The sequence below is a fragment of the Phacochoerus africanus genome, chromosome 15 (assembly GCF_016906955.1).
Source record: "Phacochoerus africanus isolate WHEZ1 chromosome 15, ROS_Pafr_v1, whole genome shotgun sequence".
NCBI lineage: Eukaryota > Metazoa > Chordata > Mammalia > Artiodactyla > Suidae > Phacochoerus > Phacochoerus africanus.
In genome coordinates, this window is record NC_062558.1 from 136,822,349 (window position 1) to 136,847,105 (window position 24,757).

General features: G+C 48.4%; 1 protein-coding gene across 2 annotated transcripts in view; it reads left to right on the forward strand.

Annotated features, from left to right (window-relative positions):
* The window catches only part of DOCK1 (dedicator of cytokinesis 1), a 535,081-nt gene that overhangs the window by 327,119 nt on the left and 183,205 nt on the right, over positions 1-24,757 (forward strand). For both annotated transcript variants that reach the window (XM_047760279.1, XM_047760280.1), the window contains exons 28-29: positions 8,774-8,875; positions 16,623-16,717. In XM_047760279.1, coding sequence (XP_047616235.1) covers positions 8,774-8,875; positions 16,623-16,717 — 197 coding nt within the window. The remainder of the gene's footprint in view (positions 1-8,773; positions 8,876-16,622; positions 16,718-24,757) is intronic.

The window sequence follows — 24,757 nt, forward strand, 5'->3', positions numbered from 1 at the left end:
TTGCTAGTAGCTGCAGAGAGCTAATAGATGACATTCGTTTCTCAACTGCGCTAATTTTAATTTGGATCGCTTCCTCTGACCGACTTCCTCATGCTATGGTCCTTTATAAAGAAAGGGATCACAATATTTTGGAAACTAAATGAGTAAAAATTAACCATACTTTGGATAAAGGATTCATGGAACTGAATTTATCTTTAAATGAGCAAGAGAACAAAACACAGCCCTCACTTTCACCCCGATTTGTCTTTCTGGGAAGGGTGTCGTAAGTTCAAATGATACGAGTGAATATCCACTTGGCAAGAACCTTGGTGTCAACAACAGTACCGGATTCAGCCTTTTTATTGTACCTTAGGCTTAAGCACATGTTTAATTAACCAGACGTGAGTGAACGCCTTTGCAACGTGGAGCAGAGACGTGCACCTTCTGGTGTAGTTCACACGAGGTGCTGCCTTCTCTTCGTGTGACGGCATCCTTCCATCCGCCTTTTCCCGGTCATCCTTTCGTCCTCATCCCCCCATCCCCACCTTGTCCGAAAAGACTTAAGTAATTGCCTATGACATGAAAACACACTGGTGAGGAAGTCAGAGGGGAAGAGAGAAAACTGTCTTATATCTAGTTCACCAATCTGAAGCAAACGAACAATTTCACAAGGATCACAGAGCTTGGGAGGGTCTTTCTGAGTCTGTTATTACTTGAGATCTGAGCCGTGCATTGCTTAGACTCCAAGGGGGGGTGGTTTGACCCGTCCTGGAATTAGGTGTCCCTGGGTGGTCTTCCCGACCGTCAGTGTTCCATTGCACCTGCAGCTCTTTTCGCTTTTCTTTTGCTCTCCGGTGTTTGAGAACCACTGTCCTCTCCGTCGTGTCCCAGAATGTCACAGATATGAGTCTCGGTCTTGACCCTCTGTGGGCCTTTTTATGGATGTGCGTGCTATTTTAGAAAATGACCTTCTATCGTTTAATTTTTATTTTGAAAATTGTTGTCCGCTTTCCTGAGATAGCATCTGCATGCCACCGAATGTCTGTATTTCATGGGAACCGTCTAGGCGTTTTACGGATTTGCACAGACTTGTTTAACCCTTGCCGCGGTCAGTTTTAGGACACTGTCTTCACTGCCAAAGGAAACCTATACCCTTTAGCAGTCACACCCCATTTCCCCCCGAAACCTCCAGTCCTTAGCAATCATGACTCCTTCCGCCTTTATCGGCGTACCTATTGTGAACATTTGTTAGAAAAGGAACCATGCAAAATATGGTCAAAATATTGTCAGGTTCTGCAAAGCAGCCTGAATTTTGAAAGGCATTGAGTTGCATCTGTCCATCAGTGTGGGGGCTGTAACCATCTTCTCAGTATGAAGTTCTCATCTGTGTAAACGTGGGATGTCTTTCTATTTATTTAGATCTTCTTTAATTTTTTAACACTACCTTGTAGTTTTGGGGGTCCAAGCTGACATCATTTTGTTACATTTATTCTCAAGTATTTTTTGATGTTTTTTATTTTACAAATGGGAGTTTTTGTTTTTTTTTTTTCTCTCCCGAATTTTACTTTTGGTTTGTTCATGGATAATGTACAGAAATACAGTTGATTTTTGTATTTTGATTCTGTGTTCTGCAATCTGCTGAGGTCCTTTATTAGTTCTAAAATTCTTTTATAAGTCTTCTGTCATTTTGGAAAGATACTTCTTCTTCTTTTTTTTTTTTCTTCTTTTTCGGCCATCCTGCGGCATATGGAGTTCCCAGGCCAGGGATCAGATCTGCAGTTGTGACCTACACCACAGCTGTGGCAATGCCAGTGCTTTTAACCCACTGTGCCAGGCCTGGAATCGAACCTGAGTCCTGGCACTTCAGAGACCCCGTGTAACCCACTGTGCCGCAATGAGAACTCCCATAAGGACACTTTGTCTCTCCATTGTCTGTGTTCTTTCTTTCCAGAATTCCGAGGTTTCAGGTACTGACGCTTGAATGGATTCTCGGATGCTGTTCCCCCTCCCCACCTCCTGTGTGTCTTCTTGTCGACTTTCTGGAGGATGTCATGAGTTTTAGATCCCAGCACTTCTTTTAAAATGTCTCTTTCTGCTAATACAGCTGGTGTATTCCAGAATCATTCCTTTGTGTTTTTTTTTTTTCTTTGTATAGCTTTATGTTACTACTGTAGGGATAAAATTGCAAGTCTACCTGAGGGTAATAATGATAGTTCTTAGAATTTTTTTACATTTTCTTTTCTTTCTTCCTTCCTTTCTCCCTCCCTCCCTCCCTCATTTTCTTCCTTCTTTCCTACACCACCGCTCGCTCCAATGCCGGATCCATAACCCACTGAGTGGGGCCGGGGATTGAACCCTCATCCTCACGGATATCACCCGGGTTCATTAACGCTGAGTCACGACGGGAACTCTGAATTGTCTTATATTTTCTTAGTTTTCTTTCATTGCTCTGGCTTCTGTTTTGGTTTGTTCCAGTCTACTTTATGAAAGCTTGCTTGACGTTTCTCAGGAGGTGCTGCCCTTGGGATCAGACCCACTGTTTCCCAGGTGTGCACAGAGCCAGGAGGCTGGCGAGCTTCACCGCATGGCAAGCCTGTGTGCGCTCAGCTCTCAGGCTGTCCGGACCTCAGTGGGATGTCAGCGGGTACCCTCTTGGGTGGGTCGGTTTCCCCAGAGGGGATTCTCCCAGGCTTCTGTTCCAGTTCGGTGTGGGCCAAGCCTGGCCGAGGGGCTTAGCCCTGCTGCTTCTCTGGGAGCCGAGCTGAGCAGAGCAGAGCACGGCTTCTTATCACCGGAGAGTCTCAGCCCGGTGGTCCTGCTGCTGTCTCTTCTGCTTTGTCCTGAGGACAAACACAAGATTCCCTGCGGGGAGTGAGTGGGGTCCCCTTGGTGGACCTGCTGGCCGTGGGCATACTGGCCACATTATAATGACATCAGGGCTCTTGATTTCTGCCTCGCATGTCGCCTCACTTTCCCGGTACCTGGCACCTCCAGGTTCTGACCCTTCCTCGGATTCTCAGCTTCCAGAATTCTCTTGTCTGCCGTCGCATCTCCTCTCATCCTCTTGGTCGTGGTGGGTTTGTGAATTTTCCAAACATTCCTCATTGTCAGTGTAATGGGAGGAGACAGAGGCGTTCTCCTGTGTTCGTTGGCTTTCAGGTTGTTGGGCGGAAGCCCCCTCCGTGTGTTTTCACAAACATCGCCTCTGCAGAGAGCTTGGAGGAAGCAGTTCACGACATTTTGAGCTAGTCCCCGTGTTAGCTTTTTGGACTCCCTATTTTTCTTTTTTCCATTTCCTTGTAACGAATGGGAACTCTAAACATTTGTTTCAACATTTCACCATCGGCTTTCCCCTTGAAAACAGAAAGCCTCTACCTCCTCCAAGGTCTCTCTCTCTCTCTGTCCAAGACCTCTTCCTCACAGGGATGGATTTCGCATCACACCTGTCCTTGACACGCGCGCTCAGCTCTCCACTGTATTCTCTTCTCGAACAACTTCTAGTTCCCATAAACATTGCTGTACCGTGTTGAGTCTGGGGCTGAAAGGCTCTCCCAAATGAAGGGCATTCAAAAGCCACCCAATCGTGCATCTTCCCCCCTCTGCCGCGATTCTGACCCCGTATCGTTCAGCAGGTTCCCTGGAGGATGGTTTTTTTCTTTCATTGTAACGGAGACGATGAGGTAGGTTTGTTTTTCGGAGGGGCGGTTGTTTTTTCGAAGGAAGGTTTGGCTTTAATCATACAAATCCCAATCTCTAGGCCCAAATTTTCTGTTGACTGTGAGGGCCCAGACCCGCAGAGCAGAAGCAGAACATGTTGGTAATTTTTTTTTTTCCTATGAAATCAAAAGTAAGATTTAATTTTTTATTTTTCAATTTTTTTCTGGATTCTTAAAATTATTTTTTTAAATGATTATCGGTTTACAATGATCTGTCCATTTCTGCAGTACAGCCACGGGACCCACTCATACATACATACTCCTTCTTTTTCTCATATTATCTTCCTTCATGTTCTATCCCAAGAATGGATACAGTTCCCTGTGCAGGACCTCATTGCTTGTCTATTCTAGGTGTCGTAGTTTGCACCTACTCATCCCAAACTCTGCGGGCGATGGCCTGGGAGGTAGGTCTGTTTTCACTGACGCATGTGAAATGAAACGTACATGGCACTTCCTCTTCAAAGTACTTGCCTTCGTGAAAATGTGTGTTTCAAATTTGCAAGTGGGTGTTCCCATTGTGGCTCAGTGCGAACAAGCCCGACTAGTATACATGAGGACTCGGGTTCGATCCCTGGCCTCACTCGTGGGTTACAGGATCTAGCTTTGCCACGAGCTCTGGTAAGGGTCGCAGTTCCCATTTTCTAGAATCTGTCCTTTTTTTTTTTTTTTTTTAAAGCCTTTCATCTCTCTATCCTGTACTCACATCCATCACACACTCGCGTCTCTGACACACCTGCTCTAGCACCTGTCCTCCTTCCTACCTACCTTCGGTTCTAGCTGTCCTCTCTGTCCTACCCCGTCCTCCGTTACTAATCTAGCTGCCTAGAGCACTGAGGTCCCAAGTAGATTTAAACCTGGGCCCTTGAGGGTAGGTCCAGGAGGGCTTAGAGCCAAGTTCAGTCCAGGGTTTGCGGAGCAGTGACCTCAGCCACATGGACGGGGGAGCCACATGGATGAGATTATAGAGGCTAATGGAGTAGGAACTGGGGACTCGGGGGCAGGGGAAGAAAGAGGTGAACGCATCTTTTAAAATACTAGTACGTTTTGCATTTTTAAAAGCAATCTGGGCTCCTTCTCCCACGCTGACGATGATCTGCTGTCTTTTCCTGTAATTGTTTCTTTTTATTTTTTTTCTTTGTTTTGCTGAAAACTGTATGTACCAAAATTGTGTCTGATTTTTGTCTTTGAGCTTTCTCCTAGGTTTTTCAAATAGTTCCTATTTTCATGAGTCGTATTTAATGGTTGCATAATATCTCATTATAACACTGTGATATGGTTGTGTGATTTAGCAAATAGAATTCCGGGACACTCCACTGTAAATCAACTATTCTCTAATAAAAAAAGAAGAAGAAATCTGGGACACTCCGTTGAACTTGAACTTCAGATGAACAACAGATAGTTTTCTTAATGTACGCTTATCTCCAGCAACATGTCCAGTGCACTATTGGGGACATAGTTATTTATCTGAGATTCAAACTGAAGAGGGCATCCCGTAGTCTATTTTGCCGTCAGTCCTACAGAATATCACAGTATGTCGACAGTTTCCAGCTGTTGGACATGGAGATGTTTTCAGCAATGCTCTGGACCTCTTTGGGCAAAACATTTCTTATGCTGAATTACTTCCTCAGGTGGATTGTTAGAAGTGGAATTACTCTGAGCAGAGGAGTGTTTTTTTTTCCCCCGTATTTTCCAAACCTATCGCCAAATCGATTTTTAAAAAGGTTAGAGCAATTTGTGCTCCCCCCAGCGGTGTCTAAGGGGGCTCATCCCTTGCACCTCAGCTAACTGTTGTTATCACTTAAACACGCCTCTGCTATTTTGGCAGGCAAATAATGATACACCATTTTCATCTTTGATTACTAATGAGGTTCACATTTTTTTGTTTATCAGGCATTCCATGCCCTGATTTTTAAATTTTCTGCAACTGCCTCCTGACTGCCCTGCCCTTGTTTGGCTTTGCTTTGAAGCCATAAGCCAGGTGTACTTATTTTTATTCGTTTACTCATTTTTACTTAGCCACTGGCGCTGGAACTGGGTCCCCAAGTTCAGGTTTCAGGAGGAGTTCTGCACGATCACCACCAGCCTACCTGCCAGCCTACCTACCCATTGTCTATAATAAAAGCTTCCTACGACTTCTAAGTGCATTTCCAATAAATCAACGAAAAGGCATAGAGTAGTAATTTTATTCTGAGCCTGCAGAATGAATGTCTTTTCACAGCTCTGCCTTATTTCTGTGTCTAGCATATGATTGGTTTCAAATACTGCTTCCATATATATACCTGCTTTTTTTCAATCTACCCTCAAACCCCCACCACTGTGCTGTACAGGGTCCTGCTGCATTCACGGGAGTGGTCCTGCTTGTCTAAAGATGCTGGCTGCTCGAGGATGGGACTTCATTCCAAGGAAATAGGGGCGCCTTTCTAGGAAAGGGGACCGGCATTTCCCAGTGGGACCAAAAACTTCAGCAGAGAACAGGGCCGAAAGGACTACATTTGCTTCCTCTGAGAAAGACGGGACAGTACAGATTGCTTCTGGGACATTTCCTTGGGTCAAGTAAAGAGCACGTTTGCACTTCCTGACCTTTTGACCTCTAGCTCATGGCGATGACCTGCCTCTGTCCCCTTCCTCGGCTACTCCCGTTCGTCCTCATCGCAGTTAAATAAGAGGCTGTTGGGCCGCCTTCTCCGGGACCTTCTCATGTACAGAGGAGGCTTCCTGACCGGCCATTTAAGTATTCCCAAGACTTGCTTTATGGAAATTGCTGTTTCTCTTCAGTTTTTCATTTTCTGCATTGGGTCAGTTCCCCTGGCCTTTGCCTTGCATCTCTTTTTCAGCATTACGTGGCAATCTGCTGCCTAAATTGAGTAGGTCCATGTCACCTGTTTGAGTGTCTGGCCAGACTCTGGATACACCAGGGTTTTTGTTAATTTTTAATTTTTTTAATTTAGTGTTACTCAGGGCTCATGCCCTCTGCATTTTCAAGACTGCTCTGGGGTCTTCTTTCAACATTCAACTTGACATTTTCAGTACAGTACGCAGGTATATTGCTTCTAATTACGCATCACTGGCTTTGTGATTTTTGGTGATTCTAATGTTTACGTCCCTGTTCTCTCTTTGGACCTGCAGAAAATTAATTTGAGCCCCTGTTAGGGAACGCTTGACTGGTACAGGCCTTTTCTTGCTCTTCAGAAAAGTTCCCTATCTAGTGGAGAGGAGATGGCAAGCCAGCTCAATCAGGGCGGAAAATGGGACAGCTTTACCTGTTCTCACCTCCTTGCCATCTTTCGCTAACAATTGCAGAAGGGAAGAAAGCGAAACTCTGCTGCTTCTTGGCCCTTGGCAGTGATCTCAGATTTCCCAGAAAAAGCATGAAAAGGCCTATCTGGATAAGAGGAAAACCAGCTCAGCTCCTAAGCATCCACCTTGTAGCCGGCCTGCATGCTGGGCTCACACCCGGTTTTCCATGTGCTCATTGCTGGAGGAACACCACTCCGCCTCAGTTTTCCTGCCTGTAAAATGGGGTAAAAAGAGAAACGGGTGAGATTGAAAGAGGCCGTGGTTCTGATGGCCTCAGCACAGCGCTTATCACATTTTAATTGGTCACCGTGTAATGTTTTACAGACCACTAACCACAAATACTCATCAAGAGTCAAGAAAAAGCAAAGGTGGCTTCTCTTGAGCGCGACGGGATGCCAAATATTTACATATTTCCAAAGTTCATATTCATAAATAGACATTTTGCGATTTACAAATCATTCCTCCAATGGAAAACAAGCATTATTTAGCTCTTAACTGGAACACCAACTTGAAATCTAAATTTCAGCAATTATCATCAATTCACAAATAATTTACATTTCTGGGCAACTGGAAGATACTTATTATCATTATTTTATTTGTTCAACTTACGTAATGCATCCTCTGAGGACTCATTTGGAAAGCATATATGCATATTATAAAACGGATCAGAAAAAGGGTCGGACTTTGCCGTTTCCCTATAGAACATGCAGTCGAAAGGAATACAGGAGACACTTGGGCATTCAAATATATTGCTTGTCCAAGTCGAAGTGAGTAAAAGAACGCAATTTGTAAACTCACTTAACAAGGCGAAATTAGGGACATGTCTCGAAGTGTGTCTCATCCTCTGATTTTATCAGACTTTGTACTGGTTTCAAAGGAGAAAACACGTGTCCTAAGTTTCTTGAAATGTCATTACTTTAGGGGAAGGCATTTAAAAGCAAGAAAGGCTTTTAGGAAGTTGTTAGCCATGAACTTCAGAAGCGATACATCGCAGTTCATGGCGATAGAACTAATTCACCTCCTGCCCACCCACTAGATCAGATTCCCTGGGTGCTCGAGTACTCGCGTGTGCGTGTACACACACACACACAGACACACACACACACACCCCTACCCACACAAACACGTCCACACCGGCAGCCACATGCGTCCTGGCCGCTTCTGTTGCTACGTGCTCTGGCCTCTTGGCTTCCTCCACGTCTCGATTTTGTCTTTTGGTTTCTCGTCTCTCCCACTTTGCTCTTCCTCCCAGCTCTGCCCGGTGTGAGAAATTCCCGTCTCTCCCACTTGACATTCTGATGAGGCTGCGTTCTTCCCCCTGGTCTTCCCTTGGGGGAGAATTGGACCCTCCCTCATTGTGGAGTCGGCAGTAGGGGGATACAGGCAGCTCTTGGGAAATAAAAGGCCTCCCTTTGCCGCAGCCCGAGAGGCGGGGCCGCACACACTGCCTGATAATAAAGGCAGTGACTTTCCAGAAAGTACACAACACGAATGGCCATCATTCCAGGCTGGTCTTTCACATGGGTGATGCAAAAATATTTCAAGTTTGTTTTTTTTTTTCTTTTTCAGACTGCACAGTCTTGTATCAGGAAGCATTCAGTGCAGGCAGAGAGAGGGGAGGCAGTGGAAGCGGGGGGAGGCTGGAGGGAGCGGTCCCTCGGCTGGCCAGCCACGCCCGGGGCTTCTCCCTGACGCTTTCCTCCCAGACTCTGCGCTGACAGCAGCTTTTCGCACCGTGTGCGTCTCTCCTCATCTGACCGTAGCTTTTGATCTGTTTACAGGGAAACTTCGTGGCCTGTATGACAGCTATTTTACGGCAGATGGAAGATTATCATTATGCCCATTTAATCAAGACGTTTGGGAAAATGCGGACCGACGTGGTGGTGAGTGTAACTTTGACCTTGTTAGAAGCGCGCTTTGAGGCTGGCGTTGTGTATGCCAAACCCTGATGGAGATGTTTCCATTTTGAATACGACTTTGACCTGCCTCGGCTTGCTTTCGGAGGCCACCTGGGATGGGCTAGCTAAAGGCGTGTTTGTAGGAGGACGAGGGTCCTGACACAGACTGTCCCCTTGTGCCCAGCTAGAGAGTGATCAGGGGGTCCACCCAGAGGAATCTCGTGTGGTCCCTCCCCTCCCTTTTCTTTCCTCTCCCTGTCTTGAGGTCACGGAAAATTGGAAAATTCGGAGATGTTACCTCCGGAGAGTCTACCATAAACTCTTGTTCATTTATTGATTAAGTTTCAATAGCAGAAGCCAGAGAGCATTTTCAGTCTTCAGTTGTGCTCCGTTATTAATTAGCTCTAATCATGGAAGCTCATTAGCGTTGCTCAAAATAATTCTCTCGTCATCCTCGGTAAGATTGTGCTACGACTTAATTAGGAGAAGTACCGCGAGAGAGGGGAACGTGCGGCTCCGGCCCCCCTCGCAGGCAGCCTGACCTCGCAGGGCCTCGGGGCAGGTGGCCGCTGTGAAGCTGCAGCCAGTGTACGGACGGGTCCGCCTCGACCCTGCTGTCTGGGAGGAGAGAGCCCATCTCCCAGGGCCCTAGAATTCTCTAGACCTAGCACGTTGTAGTGTCTCCAGAACAAGGTTGGTTACATGTTATATCTCTCCTATTAAGGGCTGGGAAGCAGTCAACGCATGTAATGCTTTTTTCCCCCAAAGGATGAGTTCTCACTCAGAACGACCTTACTAATTGTCACTCTGTGTCACTCTCTCTATATACATACATATATATGCCATAACACATAACCATAAAGATGCGTATTTAAATTTCTGAGGATAGAAACATGGATGTATACCTTAAAATTATAGACATTTTCCATCAATAAAAAGGAAAGAGCAAGAGTATGTATGTGGGGAGTTCCCTGGTGGTCTAATGGTTAGGATTCTGCACTGTCACTGCTGTGGCCTGGGTTCAGTCCCTAGTCTGGGAACTGAGATCCCACATCAAGCTGCCATACACTGTGGCAGGGAAAAAAAAAAAAGGGAGAGAAGAAAAGAATACGCATGTGTTTGTGTATCTGTGTGTTTAGTTATGTTTTTTCATATAAGCGAGCAGTTTGACATAGGGCTCTAGGGCTATACTCACACGTGTGGTGTGTGTCACATTTATGTCCCTATTCTTTAGCAGTCATGGCCGAGGGAGGTCAGATTAGCTTATATGAAACCTTTCAGGCCTCATGTATCCCTCGGCCCTGTCTCCATGAGCGGAAGGATAGTTATAGCTGAACCTGTATGGCCCGTTTCCCAGGCAGCCGTTCAGGCTGCATTATCACGTTTTCAGAATGAGGAGCTTTCTCCAGACTGAAAACAAAGGACTCCAATGAATTATTTGCCCTGTGTCAGAAGAGTCACATGATCAAAATCCTGCGACACATGCACACTGTTAGAAACAGTTCCTCTGCATGATTAGGTCGTGCTGTTAATTAGGGGGCTTCGGTGCGTTGTGAAACGTGATTGTACGAGATGGCGTTTAACGATGCCTGGAACGTGCTGAATTCCAGGTGTGCTCTCTCTCTCGGACCGAGCAGATCCTCAGCTGCTTGTTACGTGTTGTGATCTTGGCTTCTCAGGGCATTTTCGTTTCCCTAGGCACACGAGTGCAGAACCTCAGTCGTTTGATTTCTGCTATAAAATGGCAGTTGTGGTGTGGATATCAGGAATCCAGGCTGCAAGGATCGTAAGCCTTTTTCTTCGTCGTTTGATCTGTCAGAACCTTTGTAACGTGTGTTCCCAGCTATTGACGACGCACAGGGTGTACTTGACAGGGTTTCTACCTGGACAACCGCTCACAAAAACAGAAGATCATTTTGGGCTGAACCCTTGGACGTTAATTAGTAATGCAGTCGGAAAAGCGTCTCGACTGTTTTCTCAAGGCGCCCTCCTTGTAAGGCTGTCCTCACACGTGTGGTGTGTGTCACATTTATGCCCCTGATTCTTTAGCAGTCGTGGCCTTTTCTGGTTGGATGAGTGATGCCCTCACAGAATCACAGTTATCATGGACACACCAAAGTCACACGGCTCAGAGCTGTTGCTCTTACAGTCTCTCAAATGGCCTCTAGCACCCAAGACGGGGAGAGGCTGAGCACAGCGTGAGGTGGAAAGATGAACCCAGAAAAGAAGAACGGACATGTCGAGCTCACAGCTCTCTCCCAATAGAAGCAATTCCTTTAGGATGGCGAGCCAGGTGGCGTCTTTAAGTTCTTCTGCAGTGGAGATGCTGGTCCGAGGTGGTCACCGCTGGCTGTCCTGTGTCCGACTCACAGATCAGGACCCCACGTGGAGACGGTGCTCGGTCCCTGAAATAAGGGGAGGAGGAGCGCCCTGGACCTTCCAGGGGAGAAGGCAGTCTTGACATTTGTCCCCAGTTCCCACAAGTGGCCCTAAAGAAATGTCTGCGGGGAGACAGTGGATGATGACTTAGCCAAGAACAGTGCAGGCAGAAGTGAGGCTTGTTGGCTGCAGGTTGAGTGAAGGCAGGATGCAGGAGGGGTTATCTCATTCCCAGGAGGACCCATAGGGAGCCGCTGGCCACCGTGCCTCCCACCTCTTCCTATGCGCCCCCCAGTTCTGTCCACTTGTAGCTCACCTAGGGAGCCTGCTCAGGCCCCCTGTGAGCTCTCAGGGTGCATTTCCTGGAACGGGCACCTGCCTCCGTTCAGGCTCCATCCCAACCCCTCCTGAGAGCCCCCTCTCTGACACCTGCCTTGGCCTCACCTGGATACGGCCCATCATCCCTTCCTTCGCACCTGTCCATCCAACCCTCAGTGGGTGCTGGGCTGGTCCAGGGTGACTTCACGCAAATGGAAATGGCGAGGAGGCCCCCAGGGATTGCAAAGGCAGGAATCTTAGCCAGGTGACTGTCCCTGCCTCGGGTACATCCTGCCCTTGGCTGGGCCTGGTCTTAAAGAGCCTGGAGTTCCATGGGAAATGGATTTCCAAGCTGTGCAGCGAGTCATGAGTGGAGGAGGAGCCTCACGCGGAGGGCCTTTATTCACCTGACTCCTCCTTGTAGGCAGAGCTTTATTGAAGACCCTCTGCAGGGGCCGATGGTGAATTTTACCCTGAATTCACTCGATAGCAACTTTGTATCAACCAGGTGGAGGAGGTGACAGCGGGCAAGTCAGACAGTCCTGCTGTCGTGGCCCCCAGTCGAGTGGGGCATATCACAGGGAATCAGAGAGTCTGTCCAACAACCCGGGTGACCCATGCTGTGAACGAGCCATCCTCGTGAAGCCACCAGGCTGGTCCCAGTCAGGCGGGCGGGAAGCCTTCTCTGCAGAGGAGAGGACTGTGGCACACACGAGCAGAGGGAAGAGCACGCAGCGGGGAGCAGCGTGTGCAGGAGCCTGTCCTGGGGGCTGGGAGGGGACTGGGGTGCCGTGGGCCCGGAGATGGGCTGAGGCATCCAGCCGCACTGAGCCCGAGGGTCCTATGCGAAGAGGCTCTGTGTCTTTCTGCTTCTTAGATGGCCCTTTCTCTGTCATTTACTTACTGTTTTTCCCCTCATTGTTGTGCATTTATTTTTAAGGCGTTTATTTTGTGTCTCACTTTTAATTTTGAGGTAGTTGAGTCACATGCAGCTGTAAAAAAAAAAAAAACAATCCAGAGCGTCCCTGTGTGTTTCAGCCCGTTTCTTTCAATGGTAGCATCTTGCAAAACTATCAGTATCCAAGCATATCAAAACCAGGATGTAAGCGTACCCGTTGTGGCCCGTCGGAAACGAATCTGACAAGCAACCTTGAGGTTGCAGGTTCGAACCCTGGCCTCGCTTAGTGGGTTAAGGATCAGGGTTGCTATGAGCTGTGGTGTAGGTCGCAAATGTGGCTTGGAACCTGCCTGGTTGTGGCTATGGTGGAGGCCGGCAGCTGTCGCTCCAATTCAACCCCTAGGCTGGGAACCTCCATATGCCGCAGGTACAGCCCTAAAAAAAAAAAAAAAAAACGCAAAACACAAAAAAACCCAGGATGTTGACATGTTGACAGTGATACAGTGCTCCGATCCTAAGTTGAGTCTCTCCAGTCCGCTTATACGCTTTCTTCTAGTTGTGTCACGAAAAGCTTCAAGCATACAGGAAAGCTGAAAGAAGAGTACCTGAGAAGCATCGTTCCTGCCCCCGGGACCCCTCTGTCCCTAGCACTCTGGCTCCCCTGTGGGTCTCTGCGCCCCTCTTTCTCGTAGCCCGATCCGCTGAGAGGGGGAGGAACATGGAAGTGGTTCAGCCAAGCTCTCTCAGGGATGAAGGCAGCGTCCAGGGGTGTCACTGCCCTTTCAGGACATAACAATCACCTCTGCAGAATTTTTCCTCAGCTCTCCCCAGTCTCTGTTGTCTGTCATCAAATCTGCATCTAGTCCTGAGTCCTCCCTTGTATTTGGGCATTTCTCGTTACTCTCTTTTTTTTTTTTTTTTTCCTAAAGTGAGGTTCATCACCTTGTTTCTTCTTCCCTTTCCTGGCATTGCTTTTTAAAATTAAATTACATCTTTTATTTGTTTTGTTCTTTTGAAGCGCCAAAGCCATTAGCTTTGCAGACTCTCTCCTGTTTTGGAATTTTTGATCACTGCCTTGTGTGCAGTTTTGTTTGTGCAAATTCCTATGTGCTGCGAACTGGAAGCGTGGTCTAAAATTCAAGTCCACCCTGTTGGCCAAAAGCAGAATGGAAGCTGGTGTGGCGGGTTCCCCGTTGCGTCTGTCAGGAGGCCAGAATGCCGGGCTGGCCTGTGCGGGTGATGCTGGATCTGATCACAGGGTTAAAAGCAAGAAACTGCCACATCTCTCTGCTGGGAAGATACATACCTCTTAACGCCCACCATGTAATCTCTGGGTGATTTTGTGGCCTCCACAGAAAATTGGCAAAGGTCCCATCCTCTGGCGATCTCTGATCGGATGCGTTTAGCATCTGATGGTCTGCGTCTGAAACAGTTAGCCTTTAACTTAACAGAATGGTGACTCGCTATGTCTGAGAACCAAAACTCTTTGGCTTTAATCTAAGAACACGGGAAAGTCACCGGGGATTTGGGTTCAGTGGGAGCCTGGGGAAGTGTTGGTGCTTGATCAGCTTTTGGAAAAGCCTGATCCTTCTGGCTGAAGTGGGACCAAGAGGGACCAGAACGGACATAGGTAAATGAGCTAGGATTCCCGTCCAGTTGTCCACGTAAAAGAGGCTGACCAGTTATCCAAGTGGCTGGGGACAGAGAGGGACAGAAGCCAAGGAGTTTATAACAGGAAGACTGCCGATGGAATCCATTGATGGCTCTTGTTAGTGTGTCCAGGCAATATGGGACCATCACCGGTGAAGGGTCAAACTGAAAAATGCAGCAGGAATGGGTTGATGTAAAATGATGAAAGTGTCACAAGACACCCCCTCTCCCTCTCCCACCTCTCTTTCTTGCCTTGGCCATAGCAGTGCAGTAGTCTGTTAGGCCTTGTAGGGGGCGGTGGGGACCACCCCGTGGCTAGTAAATTATGCAGGCCTACAGGAAAGCCTTGCAAAACCTCATTTCTCACAATCGGCAGCATTTTGTTTGATCAGCAAAGTACTGCAATTTAACAGCTGAGCCATGCTAATGACGTGTGGGACTGTGTTTCCTAGAGGGGGACAAAAAGAGTTGGGAAAATATGCTTCTCTTCCGGAATAATAAGAACCAGACCCTGTCTCTCAATTATTAGGCTTTGAGGCATGATCAGCCAGAAAGCCAGCAATTTCAGGCACATGGGGATGCGACTGAATTACGGCGCTCAGCCAGCCGAGTGGGCAACCTGGTCATTAAAACGGGATGCGTAACTTCAGTAGTGAAATAGGAATTTCAGAAGTTAAACTGGGGAGCGAAGCTGTTCCCCGTGTCAGGTGTCAGACGGACAACCCAGCCCACAAGGGCGCCGGTCAGAGCTCCCGCGGGCAGAGTTCAGAGGACGCAGGGCTGACTCTCCCTCCTGAGCCTGCCCAGAATCCTAACTTTTCCCACGCTGGAAGCTTCTGTTGCAAAAAGGGGTGATCACGCTTGCTCCTTGAGGCGTTTTTGCTTTTTTCTTTTTTTAGGGCCACACGTGAGGCATATGGAGGTTCCCAGGCTAGGGGTTGAATCGGAGCTGTGGCTGCCGGCCAACACCACAGCCACAGCAACGTCATATTCAAGCCGCATCTGTGACCTCCACCACTGCTCACAGCAACACCGGATCCTTAACCCACTGGGCGAGGCCAGGGATCGAACCCACGTCCTCATGGATACCAGTCGGGTTCATTCCTGCTGAGCCACCACAAGAGCTCCCTCTCCTTGAGTCTTTCTCTGGGGTGGGTCAGGGGCTCCACAAACTTCTTGCAGGGCAGCCTTGACTTGCTGTAACCCGACATTGCTGTGAAGGCTGCAGAGAAGGTATCCTTACTGCTCTCGAATGGAACACGTGCCTTTTTTGCCAGAAGCTTCCGTGTAGAACTTTGTGCTGGGACTTGCTTTCTTGGCTCCTGAAATTCTCTTCACCTTCTTGGTCTTCTCAGCCATTGCACCTAATCATGATTCAGTAGGTTAAATAAATGAGGAGGTCCTGTTACGGCTCTGCAGGTTAAGGACCCGATGCTATCTCCATGAGGGTTAAGGATCCGGTTTTCCGTGGCTGTGGTGTAGCCCGCTGCTACAGCTCCCATTCAACCCGTAGCCCGGGAACTTCCATATGCCGCAGGTGCAGGCATAAAAGAAGATAAATAAATAGATAGATAGACACATCCATGCACTGGGCCGTCTCTGACCACCGCCTCATTTTCCCACGTGGATCTCAGCTGCCTGGCCCCCGTCCCACGCAGGTCTGGAGGAGGGGGCCTGCGTCCTGGACTCCCTGGGATGTGCGCTTTTCAGGACAACCACGTGTTTTTATTCGAGTTAGCTGAGAACCAGCACTAAAGCAGTCAGATTGAAGAAATTCTCCAAACTCGAACAGGCACGAAGTGGACCTGCTAGGAAACAGGTGCCGCTTCCCAATGCCAGGAGCGGTCTTATCAGCGTGGAAGCAGCGCGGGGCCGCGGGTCAGGGCTTGTGAAGTGCAGAGGCCTGGCGGAGGAGCTCAAGGATTTGACGAGGCCGCGTAAAAGCGTTTGGCAAGGCGACCGCTGGCTCAGGTGGTTCACAGAGAGCCGAGTGGGTGAAGACGGTCAGGAGCTCCTGTTGGCGCCTTTCATTTGTTAAATCACAGAAGGAGCAGGCAGGGATGACATTACCGTGTATTCTACCCGCTGGGCCCCATGCATCATGAAACATGAGTCAATGCAAGACACAGTTACGGCCTGCGTGTTACACTTGTTTAAAAGTGGTTTCCTTTAAGCAGAAAGAGTACGAATATATATCTGTGGCCTTTGGGGATTTACTCTTCATGACTCTTAGAAACATGCCCAGGGGCTGTTTTTTAACGAATGGGCCCTTGGGAAGGTTCTCCAGGACAGGAGGTGCCCAGGCGGACAGAAAGGTGGAAAGGGTGATATCCAGCTCCTGTGACATACGTCTTTATTGCGTTTTTGTACGTTTTCATTCCGCTGAAAAAAAAATGAGGTCATTTATAATGTCATTATTCAAAGGGGAGGCATGGCTTTCCTTCCTTCCCCGGGTGGGCTCTTTCAATGCTCTCTTTTTCATTCCAGGATTTCCTGATGGAAACCTTCATCATGTTTAAGAACCTCATTGGGAAGAACGTCTACCCGTTCGACTGGGTGATAATGAACATGATGCAGAATAAGTGAGTACGGGGGACGCCCTCCTTTACGAGGGGCCTGGTTCGCGTCTGGTGGAGACGACGGTGTTGCCTGGATACGGGAGGAGCGCCCACAGCTTCCAGGGTGCTCCCCCTGCTGTGATGCAAAGGGTTCTTTGGAGAAATGGGCCTGGAGAGTGGGTGCCTTCTTGATGCCCACCCAGGGCACTGGCGCTGAGAACTTGGGCTTTGCCCCTTGTGGAAAAACAAACGTGATCTGGCCTGCCCTTCACCTTTGCCGGGGGGCCTCTGTTTGCCATTTAATTTTAACCATATGTGTTTATCAGCCCCCGCGAGTCCCAGCTCTACGGGAGTTGTTGCGAAAAGTGTTTGCATTCCACATATTTCAGCTTAAAAAAATCATGAGCATTTTCATCATACTCATTAAATATTAAATGTGTGCCTTGTTCATCCTCTTCCTGTGAGGGCTGCTGGTTAATTTTCTAGCTCTTGGGTTTTATCATTTCTGGAGGCGCCAACAAAGATCACGGGGTCTCAATCACACACATGCGGTTTCTAGAAGAAATTTCTGTTGACTTCTTCTGTCCCCGTCTTTCCTAGTGCAGCAGTGCTTATGGAAATAATTGTAGACTCACAGTCCTTGAGGCAGGAAGAAGTAAGACAGGAGATGCTGTGTGCATTTGACCCAGGTTCCGTCAGCGATCACATCGCGCAAAACCATAGCATCAAACTGCAGTCAGGGAGCCGACAGGGATGCGATTTTCCCATCTCACTCGGATTTTCCCAGTTTGACTTGTGCTCGTTAGGGCTCACGGTTCGTTTCTAACAATGATTTTCACGTGGTGTCTTCTCAAAACCGCCACCACCGAGACCTGGAACGTCTCCTTCACGGCAGGGGTCCCTCTGCTTCCCCGTCTGTGACACCCCTCCCCCTCCCCAGTCCCAGCAACTGCTCATTTGTTCTCCTTTTCTAAAATTCTGTTATTTCAAAAATATTACATGAGTGGAATGATACAGGAGGAAATCTTTGGGGTTGACTGGCTTTTTTTTTTTTTTTTCCCACTTTGCCTAATTCCGTGGAGATTCATTTAAGTTGCTGTATCAGTGGTTTGTTCCTTTTCATCGCTGAGTAATATTCCATCGGATGTCTCACCAATGGTTTAAGCATTTTAACTGTTGAAGGACATCTGGGCCGTTTCCAGTTTGGGCTGTTGCAGAGGTATCTGCTGTGAACACTACTGTAAAGGTTTTTTACGTGAACTTAGGTCTTCATTTCTCTGGCACAAATGCCCAGGGAGGCAAATACTGGATCACATGGTACTTACATGTTCAGTTTTATAATAAACTGTAAACTATAACTTACATGTTTAGTTTTTTAATAAACTGCCAAACCCCCAAGAGAAAGGGGATCGCTCTTACGTAGCTAGCGATCCCGTTTCTTTGCATCATCGCCAGCATTTGCTGTTGTCACCATTTTTTATTTTAGCCCTTATGTTATTCATGTAGTGTGTCTCATTGTGGTTTTACTTATTTTATTATTATTCTTATTATTGCCCATGCCTTCAGCATGCAGAAATTTCCAGGCCCGGGATCAAACCCCTACCACAGAGGTGACCCAAGCCAGGTCCTTAACCTCTAGGCCACCAGGGAACTCCTCACTGTGTTTTCATTTGCATTTTCCTTGAGGGCGTTGCCTCTGTTTAGTGATTATAGCTATCCTGTGACGAGCTGCACGGCAGCACGGGCCTTTCCCGTTGCCTTTTCTGAGTGATGCTACTTTCTGGGATGGCAGAGATGACATCGGCCCTGTCTCTCAGAAGGTGCAGGGTTTTGAGCTGACCTCCCCAAGGGCTGAGCCTAAGTGCATGTTGTCCATTTGACGTCCTATGTTGCTGTGGCTGAAACCTTCCCTGCATCACACAAGCTCTGAGGATTCCAAGAGGTGATGCCCAGAGCGGCATCTCAAGGCTGTGGATATAAACCGCGTGGCCGGGGCTCAGAACAGGGGTTCTGGCCTCTGTTTCTTGTGTTTCCAGCAGCTGTCTCTGGCACCTGAATCCTCACCTAGAGAGGGAGGCCCTGTAAGCACTAGGAGTTGCTTCCTTTTTCCCTATTTGGGTTAACTTTTTTTTTTGTCTTTTGTCTTTTTGTTGTTGTTGTTGTTGCTATTTCTTGGGCCGCTCCCGCGGCATATGGAGGTTCCCAGGCTAGGGGTCGAATCGGAGCTGTAGCCACCGGCCTACGCCAGAGCCACAGCAACGCGGGATCCGAGCCGCATCTGCAACCTACACCACAGCTCACGGCAACGCCGGATCGTTAACCCACTGAGCAAAGGCAGGGACCGAACCCGCAACCTCATGGTTCCTAGTCGGATTCGTTAACCACTGTGCCACGACGGGAACTCCTGGGTTAACTTTTTGAGCGATGCTTTAGCATTAGTCTCGAGAGCTGCAGTGCTCATGTCTTTAATTACCTGTTTCTCACATAACAAAACAACAAAACCCTCTGTCCTGGATCTACTCAAAGACCCGGCTTCTCTTTGCTCTGCTGGGTTCTCTGGCTGCACATGGAAGAGCAGTCCTTGCTGTCTGGCAGTAAAATGAGCCGGGGGCCTCTGCATTTAGCTGAACAGGCAGAAAATCTTGCCACGGCAGTAGTCAGTAAGGAAACCACAGACCCTGTTACACCACTGAGCAGAAGTGAAGGAGGCTGTAGCGCCAGGCAGCGGCCACCGGGGGAAGACAGGGAGGAGGCGGGTAGGGGCGGAGACCTTGCATGTAGACTTGACCTTCACCGCATCTCCCCTGCAGAGTGACCTTGTCCTGGCAGCCAGGCTGTGTGTTCCAAGGCCAAGGTCAGATGCCATCTGTTCTCCAACGTTGTATGACTCGGTGACCCCACTCCCAGGGGTTGCCCCCAGGTAAACCATCGTCCTGTTCTGGAAGGTTCCGCCACACTTTCACTGTCTGTGTGCTGATTATGTAACCGTGGAGAGAGTCTGTTTGTAGAGTACTGTTATGGTGGCTTCATTTCCTCTTCCTACCCTGCGTCATCTGCTCCTCCCACCAACACCGAGGTATCCGAGCATCACCCCAGACCTGCACTTGGGCGAAAGCCACGTGGCCTGTGACTCAAGCCTGGAGCGCTGTGCTCAGTTCCCTTCTCTGGAGACCCTGGGGGCCTTCCAGTGCGCTCTGGAATTGTGCATTCCCCACACACCGGAGCCGGCCTCGTCCTTGCATCCCTTCTCCCGTGCACCCCAGCAGGGCACCTGACCAGGCATGGGGTGGAGGCGCAGGTGTGCGATGGCATTGCCAACCCAAGCCTTTGCATCTGGGCCACAGGGAGAAGCGGTGTTTGCTTTTAAGGAAAGGTAGTTCTGCCTTGGAGAAGCCCTGGTGTGTTGTGTCGTCTGGACAAGCAAGATGCTGGATGTGCTCTCAGGAAAAGTCTCACGTAGGTGATGATGGAATTAGGCGTGGAGCCGGAAGTCCATCCTCGTCGCTCATGTAGTGGCCACACAGGCTGCAGCCCTAAAAGACACCTAGAGAAGGGGAACGCTCTGAATGTACAACCTCTGCAGTTTATTTTATGTTGTCCAGAGACTGTTGTAGGGAACTGTCTCATCAGGAATTCTGGTCCCCTGAGGCCAAGGCTTCCAGCCGACAGCGTTTCTTCCATCAGAGCTTTCAAAGGATGAGCAGTGTGTGTGTGGTGGGCATGTTTGCACGTGTGTATGGACCTCTGTGCATGTCTGTGCTTGTGTGTGTGCCCCGCAGTGGACACATTCTGCAGGCACAGGGTTGCACGTCCCAGAAATAGCAGAAGAGGGGGTCATGGAGGAGGCAGGTTAGAGTCTGATCCGAGCTGGAGCTGTGATCGTTGCAGTTTTCATTCTGACATCGAGTCGCATCACAGTGCTGCCCCATCCTTCCCATAAATGATATCGGCCTTTAGAAGCTGAATCACTTGGGTGCCGCCTACGAGGTAAAACTTGAAGCCACCTTAAGTCATCTGCTTGGTGACCCTTTGTTTTCTTTCACATCCTTGCTTAAGATGCCAGTTTCCGAGTCAAGCGTTTCCTTTCCATTTCACACTCGCCTTCTGAGTGATGTGTCTGCATCCCAGAGGGAAGCACGAGCTCTGCACGTGCCGAGCACGTCTACAGAGAGACCGCGAGCCCTCGTGTCCTCATCACCCTCAGCAGCACTTTGAGGCAGCTGTTGTTGATGCCCACTTTACAGATGGGAAAGTCGAGGCCTAAACGTTTTTTAACTTGCCCAAAGACAGACAGCTGGGAAGTGCTAGGGCCAGTTACTAACCACAGGCCACCCGCCTCCAAGCCCAGCCCCAAAGCTACCCAGCTACCTTGAGTATTTTGTTTTAAATCCTAGTGTCTTTAAAATACAGCTTTTCTGCAAACTTACTACTTACCTCAGTCAATCTTCAGCACAGAAGTCAAGATGTTCCTACTTAGCTTTTTGGTGCCATTAAAAGTATATGCTGTTCAAGAGGGTACCGTTTACTGCTGAGCTCTGGGGGGTCCTGCCCTGAATTTCGAGGACAGAATCTCACTAATACCTTCCTAACATAACTTCCTATAGAAATGACCTAGATTCCATGTAACGTTGTTTCCATGGCATTCTTTCTGTTTGCCCTCTTTATTCCCCTAACTGAAGAGGTTGGTATCGCATATGTTGCCCGATTTCCCTGCTCCTCCTCCTCCTGGCCTGCATCAGAGGCTTCCCTGCTCCTGCTCCTGCTCCTCCTCCTCCTGCATGCATCAGGGCTTCCTTGTCTCCCCAGGAGGAACAGTGATTCTCAGAAGCTTCTGGAGTCTGTATTTAAGTTTTAATGGCACAGCTGGACAGGCAGTTTTACCACCTACGGCTCAGAAATTGACAGAATCTGCCTCTACGGTCTCTTAAATATTCGTGGGCTTGTTCAGCTTGGTCTCTGCAAATGGACCATTCTTCAGTATGTGGGGCTTATAAAATGTAATTAAAGACAGCGCCCATTAGTTTGGGGGCCACAACGGGTACCTCGAGAATGAAATTTATAGGATGTAATGACTCTCCCAAAGACGGTAGTCACTTGGTTGCTGTGTTCAAGACAGTGATTGGCGATGGCCTGACAGTCCCGCTCTGCTCTGGGACGTGCCGGTGCCAGATGGCAAGATGACATTTAAGGTACTCACAGTTCAGATCGAGTACAAGTGTGCTTGTGTGCCAGCATCCAGAAGTGCTCTTTAATCTGCCCAGAGGGAAGCAAATGCTAAGTTTCCATTGAAGATGTCAGATTGGGAGTTCCCACTGCGGCACCGTGGGTTAAGAATCCGACTGCGGCATCTTGAGTCTCTGCCGAGGTGCAGGTTCGATTCCCCAACCCTTCACAGTGGGTTAAAGGATCCAGCATTGCCGTGGCAGAGGTCACAGTTGTGGCTCGGATTCCCTCCCTGGCCCGGGACTTTCCATAGGCCACAGGTGGGGCCAAAAAAAATAAAAATAAATAAAGTCTCAGGTTGTATCGGAAGCCTAAAGCTCCCCTGTTAGCATCTCAGTGCTGGTAGTCTGACGTGGAGGGAGTCTGCTGTGGCTCCCGTAGGGTTCTTCTGGTTGTGAGCACAAATGTGGCCACTTTGTGGCATTCATGTGTCTTTCTTCCGGTCTCAGGGCTTGAATTCATCCCGGAAGCATATTTGCACATCGAATAACCCAGACTCGAATTTTAGGGCCTCAAGTGACCTGGTAGGAAAGGAGTCTGTGGGTTTGACCGAATTCCTTTTTCACCTTCAAGGAAGCATCTGTGATCACCTGCTTTAATTTACTTGTGAAAGGCATTTCTGCCGTGTTCAGTAGGGTGAGAATAGGGGCAGGATTGAGTATAATGTTCAGATTTTTCGAACTAGACCTTATTCACATGGATGGCGGAACATGGAATAAAACCTTTCCTACATGTGTCTGCGTTCAGACTTGCAGGGGAGCTTTTACGAATTCACCTCCCCCGAGTCCTCTTCTCACTAGGCCTGTTGCTTAGGGTCCTCTTCTCTTAGGATGAAAAATACATAAAGCCGTCATAGTTTGCAACTCTGCGTATTGACTGTTTTCAAGTGTTTACCCCACCTCTCTGGTGGTGCAAATTTTGTGTCTCGCTCTTCTTGCCTTTGTTCACGTTAAGCTGGGGCCTAAATGAGGTTCTGTTTATAATTTGTGGTTTCATATCCTACCCACATTCATATAGAACTTGGTAGGCTTTACAAGTAAGGATTCGTAGGCTGTGCGTATAAAATAGACCGTGTAAACCATAGAGGAAACACAAAGCTTTTGAGACGCCAGAAGTCTTGAAGTTTCCTGGGAGACTGAGCACAAAGGAAAATACACTGGGCTGCGAACTTCTCGGTGGCTGATAGAGGATCCTTGCCGTTTGTCCAGGGAGACAGGTAATTGATGGCAGAGAGCCTTATGTGTGACATATCGAACAAGAGAATGTCACAGGTAAGGAATCTTTGGGAACTCCACATTGTGCCCACAGAAAATGGAAGGTATGACTGTTTCAATTTTGAGATTCCTAAGATGTTACTGGGCAGCGTACTGGCCACAGGAGAGGGTGTCATCACTGGACTTGTCTGAAAGACTAGCTTATTGATTAGTGGATGTGGCTGACCTGTCCTGTTTAGACTTATCTAGTTGTTGACCAAATATTGGAGATCACCCATCAACAGCTCTTGTCTGAGAGTTCCTGTGGTGGTGCAGCGAAAATGAATCCGACGAGGAAGCATGAGATTGCAGGTTCGATCCCTGGCCTCGCTCTGTGGGTTGAGGATCCGGCATTGCCATGAGCTGTGGTGTGGGTCGCAGATGCGGCTCGGATCCCGAGTTGCTATGGCTGTGGTGTAGGCTGGCAGCTGTAGCTCTGATTGGACCCCTGACCTGGGACCCTCCCTATGCCGCGGGTGTGGCCCTAAAAAGCAAAAACAAACAAACAAACAAAAACAACCATTATCTGGTTGGACTTTATCTAAAGGCAACTTTTAATCTTAAATTCATACTTTCAATCCCTGAACTTTCTTCCCACCTTAGAATTTGTAAGTTCACCTTGTTGAGTTCATGTGTCTGGGTGTCACTTGTTTCTTTTGATCAGGGCCACATGGAGACAGGACCGTGTAGGACAGCGGGAGCACAGTCTGTGTTCTTGCTTTTTAACCACAGGGATGCTCGTTTCTCCTCCTCCTTCTCTCACCTGTGATGCAGGCATCTTTGGACCAGGAAGTGTTTTCCCCAGTCCATTCACACTGCATTATGTTCCCACCACCCTAGTGCCTACAACCGGTATTTACACAGCTTCTTTCCTCAGGTCAGTTTTTCATGTGCATTTTGGTAATGTGGCAGTTTTTCCTCCTTTTAAATATGTCTCACTTTCCCACTAAGTAGTATCCATCAGATGTCTCAGCACCCAGGACAGCAAGCTTACGGATGTTTCTGCCCAAATTAATCTGGCGTAGAATCAGGACAGGAAAGGGCCTTCCGGAATAGGTACGGATCCACCAGGCTTCTTAGGGATGAGACATAGAACTGTCAGAAGGTAGATCTGCAGCGGAGGCTTCTTGCAGGTATAGCACCATTTGGTTTCGTTGCTGTGGAAGAATTTGAATCCTTGCCAGCTCTGTGTCTCAGGCTTGGACCAGGGAAAATGGACCATTTGCCTTCAGGGAGCAGGAAGGTGGGGGCTCCTGCCTCAAAGGCCGTGGTGGCACCAGCCACAGCAGAGAATGGTTGAATCTGGAAAGACAGGGTGTCACCTTTGCAGCTCAACCTCCTTTCCAGGAAACGCTCCTCCCGTGAAAGAGCATGACAGAGCGGACGAAATCTTTGTGCAGGTTAAAAGCTCTTATAGAAAAAGCATTTGGGGCTCAAGAGACTCTTGGAGTCTTTCTTCTCAATGTCTTTTTTCAGTTTTTTTTTTTTTTTTCAAGCTTGGGGTTGCAGTTGATGTCGTTTTTAATTAATTTTTTTAATTACTGGTTTCTTTTTGAGGTTTTGCCTCTCCAATGGCTTGAAGATTTTA